We start from the raw sequence: 13441 nt of genomic DNA on the forward strand, positions 1-13441 counted from the left end.
GATTGCACTCCTTTAACTTTTTCAAGACAGAGAGGGGAAAAGTTTGAAGAAGCAAGAAACAAAGATCTAATGAACAACAGACAGAGAGAAGGAATGGCTTGAGGCGAGGAGGCCAATAACTAGCCTGCAGAGACACTGAAAGCCAGTTGGAGTGAGATAACACAGACACATCCAGAGGCTGAGATAGCTGGAAAGAGACCATCTGTCTCTTCCACTCTGCACTCACCGTCAGTGGAGCAGCCGGTGGATCCGTCGCTGGAGCAGTAGCGCATCTCGATCCTCTGCCTGCCCACTTCCAGCATGCTGGGGTCTGGGATGCGTGCTTTGCAAGTGTAGCGGAAACGCTGCTCGTAGTGGCCGCCGTTGTCGGAGATGTTGACGGGCGTCCAGGGAGTCCAGGGTGTGGTCTTCTTCAGGTCAGGACATGGCAGGGTGTTGCAGGACTGGTACTCCTGCAATCACAGAGATGGAAAACAGTGTTATCTCATGGCAAGCAGGTTTGCAGGCAGGTGAATTTGCCATGTCTAAGCGTAGGAGGTGATAATCACAAATCATTTAAAGCAATAATTAAACATGACAAGCTCAGACAGAAATTTCTGGTGTATTTCCCAAGCATAATAATGGACAGGACAATGGCTTTTGAAATTCTCAGCAGTGACTAATATGAAATTAAACAGCTTATTTTATGAGGAAATAAACAGCCTTTTCAAAGCTTTCATCATCATTCATCCTAGAAAGCCTCTTGATTCCAGTTCTGGCTGGTTCACTGTACTGTATGTTGCCAGATCCAGTACTGCTCATACCCCTGTACAAACCAACCAAGCCCTGTTTGCCTGGCCACACAACACAGCCTGCCATTCTGCCTGCACGCACCGACTAACGATGCATTCCCATTAGACCACTTGCCGAACACGGCAAGAAGCAAACAAGCCAGGCAGAGAAGGTCATTGATCAGGTTTAATTTATAACCAAGGGGGAAGGATGGAGGAGAGGAAGGCGAAAGAGGAGGAAGAGCGATGATAGAGAAGTTGATAGGGAAAGAGGAGTGAAGAAGTGGAGGGGAAAGAAAAAAGAAAGCAATAGTGGCAACTCTTTCTACCATCTGCATCTGGCTTCGAGAGCCAGGCAGTAAAAATGAAAAAACGCAGCACTGAAGCTCTAACAGTATGATATGTGAGTCTCATTCAGAACTCTCATAAGTATATATTTTGCCTCCACTTCTCTCAGCCAACTTCTATTTGAAGAAGTGGTTGCATAAAAAAAAAGAGAGTCTGCTTCTTCTGTGGTGCTATATATGATGCGATTCAAGAAGATAATAGGAGGGTAATATGTAGTCCAGCCCCCGTTTGTGCCCAGCTAAATAAATAAGAAGGTGGAAGTTGTGATACGTCTGGAGAAAATGACACCACAGAAGAGAAGGCGAGACGCCTGCCATTTTCCTCACACTTGTTTATTTATGCTGAATAGCCCTTGAGTGACTGCCAGACCTTGACAAAATAAGATAAGAGTTCCTTTCTGCACATCCGTCAGCCTGTCACATGGGATAGGCTGACAGGTCAGCTGAGGAGAGGAGCACTATACATTATACAGTATGCAGGTCTATTTTTCACCATCCCACCTCCTCTTTTATGCTCTCTCTTGGTCTCACTTTCCATCCATCTATCTATCTTTATATTTATTTCACCTTCCTTTTCACACACTGTTCATAACTCGCTTTGTGTCAGCTCTCCCTCTCCTTGTTTCCTTTTGCCTCGGTGCCTCTGCTTCATTTCTCTTTGTCTCTCCCTATCCAACCCTCATCTCTGTCTCCTCCTCTCCTTTCCCCCTGCCTCTCCTCCCTGGGGTACCAAGGTTAAAAACACAGGGAGGATTTAGATTCTGTTAGGGGCCCCCGTGATGAATGAGGGTGTCACCTCCACCGCACTTCCTGCCTCTCTCCATCTAGCGCAGTAATCATCTGCAGACATTAATATTTAACATCATCACGCATCACAGACCGGCCCACAATGTGTGCTTATCAACCAATAACAAAAAGGAAGGAAAAAAGTCCACCTCAGCGTCTCGCCGCCGCCTACAGCGACAGCAACACATGGCATGAATGGGGGGAAAAAAGGCAAACGATCTGTGGGTGTTTGTTGTGTGAGTAGTTGATGGTGGCCAAACACAATAAATATTTAATGAGGCTTGTCTGGTGAGTGTTTTTTCCTGTACTCTCTTAGGATTAGTGTTGATGCAGAGGGCTAAGGAGATAATTACTGGGTTTAAAGCTGAACCTCATTCAAGGTCTCCAAAGGCATCCACATCAACTACAGCTAAAGTATATGCAGCGTACGCTTAAAACTTGCGTCCACATTAAGGCCACGGCCTGTGACAGGGGTGACAGGCAGACATTACTTAATTTTAAGTGGTCATGTGTGAGAAAAGGTTGCCGCCTCCGTTAAGGTCTGTGGTGGAATTATAGGAAATTTAGTGGAAAATCACAAAATAGGAACTAATGAAAGCCCTTTTTAATCCAGTAGACTGCAGTTTATTTGATGAATAAAACAATATTCACGAAGAGAAAACAATGCAGGTCTGAATACTACCTGAAACAATTTTATTTTGAGTGCAATAAAGATGTCAACTACAATGTATTCTGTTGCTCTCTCTGCTATTTCACATTACAGGTTCATTAAATATAATACTGGTCGATAATTGTTTGCCATTTAAAATGCATCAGGATTAAACTCAAGATAAAGAGGAGTTAAATAAATAAAATAAAATCGATAAATAGGTGTTCAGTGATAACGACTTTGATATTTGCATTAATCTGGACCTTAGTTACTTATTTATGTGGAAGGGAATAGGCATTTACTGAAGACTGTCTTTGATTAAAGTATCGGTGAGTCAGTTTGTTGACTTTTATTTTGAAAATCCAATAAAAATACCTGAATTATGATAATAAAAAATGATAATAAACTGGGATGGTGAGAATATCACGTAATGCCATGAAGATTCGGTTGTCCCCACTATCATCCCTGCACCACCTGGAGGGCCATTATATGAAAAAAAAGCCCCCTGCTGTTGAATATGACATCCAATAACAAATGTGGAAGGGCAGTGGAAAGTTTATTGTCTTTTCCTGCAGAAAAGAGAGCCTTGTTATATTGGCAACGCATGTGAATACAAAATCTGGTGTAATAACAAAAACAATCCCCCTGTTTTGAGAGTGGCAATTTTTATAACGTTTTGAATAATGCATTAAAAATGGGCTTGAGGATGTGAGATAAACATCAGTATAGCTCGTCCATAAAAAACCATAACCCCAACACACATACACCCACAAGCAAATGACATTCACTGAGCCAGAGCAGTGAATAGGTCATCTTAGGCATACATTACATGTTGGGCATGTAAATGTGCTGCCAAATAAGTGGAAGGAGACATACTATATTTGAATAAAACTTTAGGGCAAAAGAAGCTGATCGAAATAAGCTATTTAAATGTTTCATCTCACTCTGTCCAGTTCACATGGTGAGCCAATAAAACGAAGTAATAAAACTACAAGAAAACAACAAAAACCAGGAAACATATCCCGTGCTCTTCACTCACAGCCCAACTCCCGTCTCAATTTCAGGGAAATTAACGGAAAGTGAAAACATGGCGGAAAGCAGTCGAATGTGACAAGTGGCATGTGGAACACAAAATTGGATTCAATTAGTCTGCTGATTTTGCCTCATATCCGCGCCCCTCCCGGCGAGTGCGGTGATATGCATTATGGGCAAATGGAGAGCCGCGATTTTATGCTGCGCAACACCTTTAACAGGCAGCTGCTCAGAGACGGGCAGCACTGTAATGTGTTTCTGGCTGGAGCTCAGGAGAGCTGGGTGGGAGGACGCCTGATAGCATCTTTACTGCCTCACACAAACAAGCTGCTTGGTTGGTCAGTATTGAAGCGGTGGTTTGTGTGTGTACATGCAAGGCTGTGTGTGTATGCATGTGTCAAGTTGACTACACAGTTAAAGTTTGACTTTAGGCTGGCACTTTGGCACTGATTTGTGTGTGTGTGTGTGTGTGTGTGTGTGTGTGTGAGAAGCGCGTGCATGTTTATAAGTTTATGCATGGCTGAGTTATGGATTCAGGGAGCTCCTATCTCACTCCGTCTCCATCCACAGACCCTTTCTGCTTATTTTTTTTAGGTGTTATAGGCTGAGGGGGTACAAGTTAAGGAGGAAGAAGAGCAAAAAAGAAAAAGACAGAGAAAGAGTGTCTGTGCCAGCATAGTGTCTGAGAGCTGGGGAAGTATAAGCCCTCAGCCTCACTCCTTATTTTTATTGAAGAATGCATGCATGTGGAGTGAAGAGTGAAATACATTGTGTGTCTTTATTGTGTGTGTGTGTGTGTGTGTGTGTGTGTGTTTGGAGGGAAGGTACAAAAGGCTCTCTGTGGTGTCTGGACAGCTGTGGGAGGTGAATAATAAGGAGCCGTGCCTCTTCAGCCTCCTACCATCATTACACTCATTATACTTCTTATTGGACTGGGAGAGCTGTAAGTGTGTGTAAGAGGAAGAAAGTGAGAGGGAGAAGAAAGTGTTTATAGGATGCATACATGTACACACCAGTGTCCCGATGTTTGGGTGAATGGTCCAGATGTGAAATCCAAGATTGACTAATCCTCTCCTGTGCCTACATCTTTATCTATTGTGGTCGAGTCCACAGAGACGGAGACCTAATGTTCCTGAAGTCTGTGTGACACATCAGTTCAATTAGCAGCACAGACCACAACACACTTTGTCAAACACTGACTTCTCTCTCGCTCTCTCTCTCCCTGTCTCCCCACCAGGTCTCCTTCCTGGCTACACACCAGTGCACACATGCACACACACACACACACACAAAAACGCACAGGTGTGTTCACACATAAGTCTGCCTACGCAAACACTGTTAACTTTCATTTCACAGCTTGGCTGCACTACTGACTTTATCACAGGTAAATAGAACAGCTCTCAGTGTCATTAAGCAGCTCTGCGCATCGTCAGTTCTGCGTGGCCCACATTTGACTTATTTAACTCTGAGAGGGAGAGTCAAGATGTGCAGTTCAGCTGAGAAGAATGGTCCTTTTTGATCCTTGGATGTGAGAGATATATTTGATGTACTTTATAGTATAAAGTAGGAAATACCACAGTCCTCTTGAAGACTGCACATATGTGAAGCAAATCTTCTTTCATCTAATACAAGGAATTAAAAGAGAATATCAGCACGTCATTTACAATGGGGTTGTAGCTCTTTAAATGTTGGTTACATCTAGTGTAATTCTCTCTTTCATGTATTCTTACAATACATACTGTTATTGTAATTGTACATGCCTAAACCGCTATCAAATATGCAAAACATCCTGTAAGTAAAAGTACAACACTGTGAAAATACTCCACTATAAGTCCTGCACTTACTATGTAAGTATCAGCAAAATGTATTCTCATTCTGATGGTCCCTGTTTGGTCAGTGTTTTTTCGATTATATATGATGTTTTTGATTAATATTACTGCTGTATTAATGTGCATGTTGCATTTTTTTGGTTTTTAAGCTTGAACTACTTTATATACTTTGGGTAGTGTCATCTACAGCAATGCATCACCTTATATAACAGAGAGGTTCTTAAGCTTTTGTAACTCAAGGCCCACTGGCCCATCTTCTAAATAGATGTTAAAAAAACAAAAAAAAAAACATGACAAAAAATGAGAACAAAAAGAACTGTAAATATGTGTTACGCCAAGTGAAATGACTAAAATAAATATATCATATAGCAAGTGGCTTTTGACTGTGTTGTTATGGTCATGTATGAATTTCTGTTGTTCCTGAATCTCCGTCCCACTTGAAATATTCTTTTTGGCTTCCTAACACATCCCAGTTGCTTTGTGTTTAAGTGTCTCTGGAGCTCCCACGGTTTTAGCTCCTCATTTGACAGGATTTCACCGCATTCAACACACCGAGCTTTCGGCTCAGCATCACTGCCTGCCATTATTTTATATATTCAGGGTCATATTTCCTCACCACACACTTCTGAGCTGTTACTTTTGACAAGTCTGTGGATGATTGTGTATGTTAATTTCTGCTTCTAGAGCTCAAACAAATGAGTCCTCATAGGTGATAACAAGCCCGACTATCCCACTATTAACAATAAAAGTCACAGATTTTTTCTCTATTATACTCATTAACAATGATTACCTCCGAATCAACTCCTCAGTCAGACTTAATAAACAGTATATGGGTTTTTGGTGTGCATCAAAAGTATTGATATAATGAATCATTTTCTATTAGCACTACACTACTACTTACCTTCTAAATGTTTTGTATTAATAACCTCTTTTTCAGAATACCTAACCTCTAATGTATAATGACTCATCACTTCATTGATTTGGGAAAAAAAACATGTTTTTCATCCAAGGCTGGTTGACTAAGCTCACATCCTCTTTTCTAGCAGAGTTTTTGAGTCACCACACAGGAGAAGATGGGGTTAAGTACTGTACTTGTGGTACAGTACATCACTGCCGAGCCACTAGAGCCTCGCTTGTTTATTTCCAGCCCAGATTTTGCCAGCTCCTCTGGGGATTCAAACCTGTAATGCAGATACAGTGAAACGAGAGAGACGTAGCAGCGCTGCATGGACCAGGGCTCAGACTGATGAAGTTGCAGTCATGTGGCCTTTTGCATCAGCAAAATGAGGCACCAGGCACCTCAGGACTAAATACTTTCCTGATGATAAGACTGCTGAAGCTTATGGCAATGACACACAGGGCAACATTAGGGTAGGTCTGATGGAAATTAAGCACCTAGAGAGTTTGTTCTTTTAATCATGCAAGTGGCAACATTAGGTTTTTAGGGTAGCAGGGTTGCAAAGTCAGTAGAGACACTTTTGTTTAAAGTCCTTGACCTGAATCCCTACTTGCTTCACTTGAGCTATTCTGTGTGTGAGCTACCCTGTGGAGAGGTTATAAGCGTAGAAAATGTTGCTTCAGGGATCAATAAAGAATCACAAAAACATAACAACTGAATAAATGTTTTGCTCAGTGATTCACTTTACAGCATGTTAGGAGTGTTGACCCAAGACTGGTATTACCAACATCGGTCCATCTTTGTATATTTTTCTAAATAAGTTCCAAAAACTATTTTATTTTTAAGTCTCTGCCTGACATCTCTGTAAAACATCAAGCAGATGTTAGCTCACCACTGTTGATTAATGTCTAGCAAACGCCTTGAGCTGACCACAGGTGGCGGCGGCAATATCAGTTCTGACAGGTAAACATGAACGCACACATACATACGCACACCAAGACATACACAGTGTTCATCTCTTCGGGTCTCAGTAGGATGTCTGGTCTAAAAAAGTAGCTGTGATGACAGAAGCTGCAACGTGTGTGTGTGATTATGTGTGTGTGGTCTCCTTCTGTTTAATTAAACATGGATCTGTCCGGGGGAAGAGAACACAGACAGATGGCACATTAAAAAAACGAACTCTATCACACTTTTCACATTTTTGTGTAATTTCCTTGATGAAATTAAAAGGACGCACTCCCATCATCCTTGATCTTCAAGTGCGGCATACAAATTTATATAATTTATTTTATTGGAAGGGTGCATAGCGTTTCAAACACTGTTTCCTGTCTTGAACACTTAAGCTTTACTTCTTTAGTGCATTGAAGCTATTGTTATACATTAACAGCTGTGTCATTAAGCGCCTTATCCGAGTTGTAAATGAAAGGCAGGAAATGTTTCTTTGATCTGAGTAAATATGCGGCTATAATACGACTTAGCCAAGCTGTCCAAATAAAGTCTTCCCTGGGAAAGAGAAGGTGTCTGTGAAATCTGCATGTAATTACAACTCTGGTGGCTGAGATGGCCCCAATTAAGTCCATGTCGCCATGTTCAAAGAAAAGGAGTCGATGAGGAAACTAAACAAAACAAAAAGGGACAACAAGTCCAGGAGCGGTAGTGAAAAGAAGAGTCAAAAGGAAGGAGAGGGAGTGGGTGAAAAAAACAGAGAGAACTGGGTTAATAAAAGGTGCTCTTTTGACCTTTCTCGCTGACCTGGCTTAGGTCTCCCTAGTCTGTCACTTTCTTGTCTGTAATCACTACAAAACTGTCCCCTCCCCTGACACCAATAGAAACTACCTCTAACATCTCCTGCTGAGTGAGCCTGAGCTTGTCTCCAAATGTCAAAAATACCCACAACTAAGACAGGCTTTCCCCTTTTGGAAGCAGCAGCGATGAGCTACTCAGATTCCCTCGTGCTCATCATCACTTTACTTTCCTGAACTGAGTTCCTCCAGGAATGCAGGCTGCATTCCCAGGATGCTTCAGTGAGGATAATCGTCGCTGTGCAATGACAGAAATACGACAGCTGCCACCTGATGAGAATGAGAATGTGTGTGTGTGTGTGAGTGAGAAAGTAAGGGTACACGTATCAGCAGATGATATGGTGTGAGTGCTAAATTGTGACTTAATGGGAGGTCAGTCTTTTCATTTGGGTGTTCTGCAGCTACTAATGTGTCATGGGTAATTATCAGATACTATATATGCTCTTGAGGTTGCAAGGCCTTGTGTGGGATGTTTCATAATGCTGGCAGTGTATTATTTAGCTTCACAACGGGCCATTACACAACTGTGGGATGTGCTTTTTCAACTAAATGTGATTTGGGTCGTTGAATGCCTTTTCAGTATTTGGGAGAATTTTCTTTTTATTTGAACAAATTTTATCCAACATCCCTTTAAATTTACATAATGGATGTGTCCAATCGTATATTCCACATACATATATATGTTTACATAAATGCAGTATCAAAGATGTGGCATGTGTGTGTAATCCTGATTAAAAACCCACCGAAATATAGTTCAAGGATCCTATGCATCCAAGCCCAAGACCCTGACCCATATTCCTTAATCCATTTCCAAGGGACATGAGAAGCTACAGCTATCATGTTCATTCTCTTTTATTTTTACCAGGACTGTGGATTAGAGAGAAAGAGAGAGAGAGAGTGAGAGAGAGAGAGAGTATGTTTGTGTGTGAAAAAAGCAACAGAAATAACACGAGCATCACATAATTCTGTCAACAAGGAGAATGCTCGTATTGCAACACTTCCTTGCATCATCCCTGCTTTGGAGAAAGCTTTGCGGCAGGAAATAAGCCTATTCATATGTGGAGTGATTACTCTGTGTGTGTGGTATTAAATAGGTCTTGGTAATAAATCTGATGGCTCCTGCCACTTTATAAATATAGCCAGGGGATTTGGTCGTGTTAGATGTTCCAGTTTCATCACCGTTGACTGCTTATCGCATAAGATGACTTTAAGCTGAGTTCCTAAACAATGAATGGACAGAGTGAAAGACAGAGATAAAGATGGTGCATGTGAATGCTTTTGTCTTGTGTGACATACCTGACCACACCCGGGACAATCGTTGCCATTCTCACAGGTTCTGCGTCGTGACTGGATGCCTCCGCCACAAGGCACGGTGCAACGTTCCCATGCCGACCAGGCCGACCAGTAGACATGCGGCGGGCAGGGCAGGTGTTCATTACAGTACCTGCGAAGGAAGAGCAAAGGCAGCAGGGGGTCAAAAAGATATAACAGTAACTTGACCCTTGCATTTATAAGCAGTATATAAACATAAAATAAATGGTTTATAACACACTATAACATAGTTGTCATGCCTCCTGTGGCACCCAAAAGCGAAGGTTTGTGTATAATCAACATATAAATATTGTAAAACACTGCTGCAATAATATAAAATATATTACTACCACATTTTTGTAATTGGGGGGTTAAAGTGTTACCAATAACAACACATTTAAAGTAATTAAAAACATAAATAAAGCTTTAAAATCTCTGCGGCGAATCAAACAATGAGATATACCTGCCAAGAGTAGTGTGTAGCCCATATGGGATATCTAAGGTTACACCTTCATGATATTTTTTGACTACTTGGAAGCAGCATAACAAGCTTTAAAAATAGTATTGACATATTATCACCTTAAAAGGCCTTTAGGACAAGGGTGTTAGCAAACTGTTGTCTATTTACACATCTACAAGTTATGGAGCAGCATTAAGATTCATTTGGAGTTGTGTTTCTGGCCATCCATTCACAGTCTTTTTAGCTCTGCTTAGTTAGTTAGTTAGTTGCTAGATGCTTTGCAATACTCATCAGATAGTCGCTAACTATGACTGTCTGCTGTTTGTTGGTGGGCTCATAGTGGGTTTATCAAAGTTATTTGCTGACAGCAGCTGCTAGGGAGGAGGTTGATGAGAGGAGTAAGATGGAACCAAGACATTAAAGCTGCGGGCCCAAAAATCAAAACAATGAGCTGCAAGACGCTAAAGATGCTTTGTAGAGCTGAAGGTAACCGGTGATGTTTGTGGATTTGTCACTACCAGTGATCCCTTTCACATTGCGCATACTCATTTGATCCATTGTTATTATGAAACAATCACGTGTGCAGCTTTAAGTATTGTAATCACTGGATTGTGTATTTTGACAATAGAGCTTAATTTATACTGGGCACACACAACTGGATAATGTATGACTGTCTTTCAAGTTGTCTGCGGAAAATGAAATAGCTACTCTATCTGACAGAGCACCAAAATTATATGTGAAGGGCACTGAAGACGTCACCACACTTTTGAAACCTTGCCACTGAACTTAAATAGCTACAAAGAGTTCATTCCACAAGACAGGGATCTCTGCGAAGGCGTGTAAACTTCACTTAAAAAAAAACTTTAACAGACCCCAACATATCTCTTTGATGTGGTCATGGAGTGCTGTGAACATGGTGAACACTGTGAACCAGCATGCCACAATATACAGGTCTGGTGCATATTGCTGTGTATGGCGGTATTGCATAAAAGTATATTCCATCTCAAATCTTAATGAACGTGCATATGCATTTTGCATAATTTATTGACATAGCCTATTAAAAAAGCCACAAAGACGCATGCATCATCTCTAATTACATCGTTTTACAAGACAGGATTACTGCGATGTCTAAAATACTTAATTACTCAGTCCCCATTATACAATAACGACAGACGATTGCCAGGCTTATTAGAGCCATATAATTTATTTTATAACTTTGACGCATCCTATAAAATTGCTTTCATTGCTATTTTGTTGTTTTTTGGCACATGACTGCCTTTTGAGGAAAACTGAGTCTTCTTGTGTTAAAATAGCTTTAACATTATACCCTTCCTCCAGAGGCTCAGGCTGGGTATTTCCATTCTACTATTCCCCAAAACTCTGCTATTGTTCATGGAAAATCAAAAGTTACACTCTCTATACCCCGGTTGTAAGAATCCTTAGAGCAGAGTGTTCTTTTCCACTTTCACTAATCTGTGCGCTTGTAGTGGGATGATACATCGGGGAAGAGGAGTGTGGAGGAGTAAGGAAGAGTGTGGATTACAATCTTGCACAAGGAGAAAGACACACACACACACACATAGACATTAATGCACACGTGCTTGTATGAGCTCACAAAATACCCCTGCAGCACCACAACACAAAAGCTCCTGCGATCAATATGAAGCCGATTTAGAGCTTTAAAATCATCACCATATACACTTTAATCATTTCAGACAAATCAGTGGCTTTAGTCCATCTTATCCTTTTCTCTTCTCTTTAAAAACACGCAGAGCTGATGGGACTAAAACGCTGCTAATTACTCACTATAGGCTGAGTAAGCAGTGTGGACGATGTCAGTCCGCTAAGGGAAATACCAACAGAAGGTTCATAAATGCCGGCATTAACCAGCCAGATTTAAGCCCACAGCACTGTCATGCACAGTCGGTTTCAGAACATTTGCTTTATCTTTAAAAGCTCTGCCTGCTGCAAACAATCAGGGGCGAACTTATGGGAAGCCTGTTGGCTAAAAGACACACAGAAAAGAGGTGAGAGAAGAGGTTTAGTTTTGGACATTAAATCTTTTTTTAGTTTTGTAAATACCGTGTGTGACCATGTACATTTGAGCTCACACCATATGCATGCATGCATGTTTGAACATAAATCCTGTGCATTAATCCAAACAGGGCACTCAAGGTAACATGGGAAGAACAAAGTGAGTGGTAAGGCTTACTGCAGATGCCTAACACCTCTGAAAAGGAGGCCTGTGCCCCATAAAATAAAAGCCCTTCACAGCATTAAAAGAATCGTTCAGTGAGCAAAAAGCTGATAAAGTGCCAGTCCTTTTCATGCTATGAGGATTAAAGCTTGTACAGAAGACTTTACCTATTTCACACATGGGTAACTATAAACAACAGATGTGGTGGAAGTTTTTGGAGTTTTCCCCAGTTTTTCCAAGCACTGGTGATACATGCCTGACACACCTGGACATGCTCATATTGAACAGACACATGCAAACATTTTCTAGCATCCCTATCCTATCTTTTTCTCCCTCAGGCGAACTCAAACTGACACTGCATAATTCATCTGTTAACACATTCACATTTCTCATTCTATAGCTTTACCCTACTGTTCGTCTGTCTGTCGGTCTGTCTGTCTGTCTGTCTGTCTCTATTTCTCTCAGACACACATACACGAACACATACCCATACACACAAAAACTCCTCTCCTCTTACTTCTCCCTTACAAAGATCCTTTTCCAGCCCTCACAGCTGGCCCCTAACTGGCCTAAGGTGTTTTAAATAGCTGAACAGAGCAAGTACTGCGAACAGGAAGGGCAGATGAAACAAAGGAGATTAAAGCTTGGAGAAAGAAACAGAGGGGGTGGCAAAATCTGCTTCTAGGTCTCCTGTGGTCTTCAGTGCCAGCCAGCGTTTTTTTGGTGCGGGTTTCAAGAGTAACTGGACTGTGGCGGTAACTCCATTTATTTTCCTCAGAGCTCCGGGTGGAGCAGTCCTTGAGAAAAGGACTGCTCCACCCGGAGCATCACTGAGTGAGAAAAAGGAAAAGTGGGAGGTTAGAGGAGGGAGATGAAATGAAAAAGTGCAGAAAAAGGAGGAAAAAGGATGTAATATGAGGTTCATCCTTGAAGGCCGTATCCAATTACTCGTCCATTGCAATGCTGTTTCTGTTGCCGTGGTAACGATTGGCAATTTATTTCTCCCTTTTCCTTCCCTGTACCCTCTGAACTGTATTTACTTGCACTTTTTCTGCCTCCACCTCTGGTTAACGGCAGGAAGTTGAATAAAAAACATCAGCATGCTGGGTAACACGGAGGAAGAATGTCTCAGTTCCTTAAGAAACACCACCCTATTAGGGAGGAATTGAAATAATGTAAAGTGCTATTCTCACATACTTTTTTAAACACCATGGAAGCTGTCACAGCTTCCCTGAGTTGTTTTCTGATTTGGCAAACATTGAACTAAAGTTTGAGATAACCGGAACAAATTGAGAGATGAGAAAACTTCTCAGCTCTTGACCTTTTCTACCTGGGCTGCTTTGTATGTCTCTTTGTGTTT

At 41.5% G+C, this 13441-nt stretch overlaps 1 protein-coding gene across 1 annotated transcript in view; it reads right to left on the reverse strand.

Moving 5' to 3' along the window:
* Positions 1-13441, reverse strand: part of sema5a (sema domain, seven thrombospondin repeats (type 1 and type 1-like), transmembrane domain (TM) and short cytoplasmic domain, (semaphorin) 5A) — a 117264-nt gene that overhangs the window by 23810 nt on the left and 80013 nt on the right. The window contains exons 15-16 of the mRNA XM_035655538.1: positions 9410-9557; positions 227-452 (exon numbers count right to left, since the gene is read on the reverse strand). Coding sequence (XP_035511431.1) covers positions 227-452; positions 9410-9557 — 374 coding nt within the window. The remainder of the gene's footprint in view (positions 1-226; positions 453-9409; positions 9558-13441) is intronic.

The sequence above is a fragment of the Morone saxatilis genome, unplaced genomic scaffold (genome assembly GCF_004916995.1).
Source record: "Morone saxatilis isolate NCDOM2014 unplaced genomic scaffold, NCSU_SB_2.0 Contig0, whole genome shotgun sequence".
Taxonomy (NCBI): Eukaryota; Metazoa; Chordata; class Actinopteri; family Moronidae; genus Morone; species Morone saxatilis.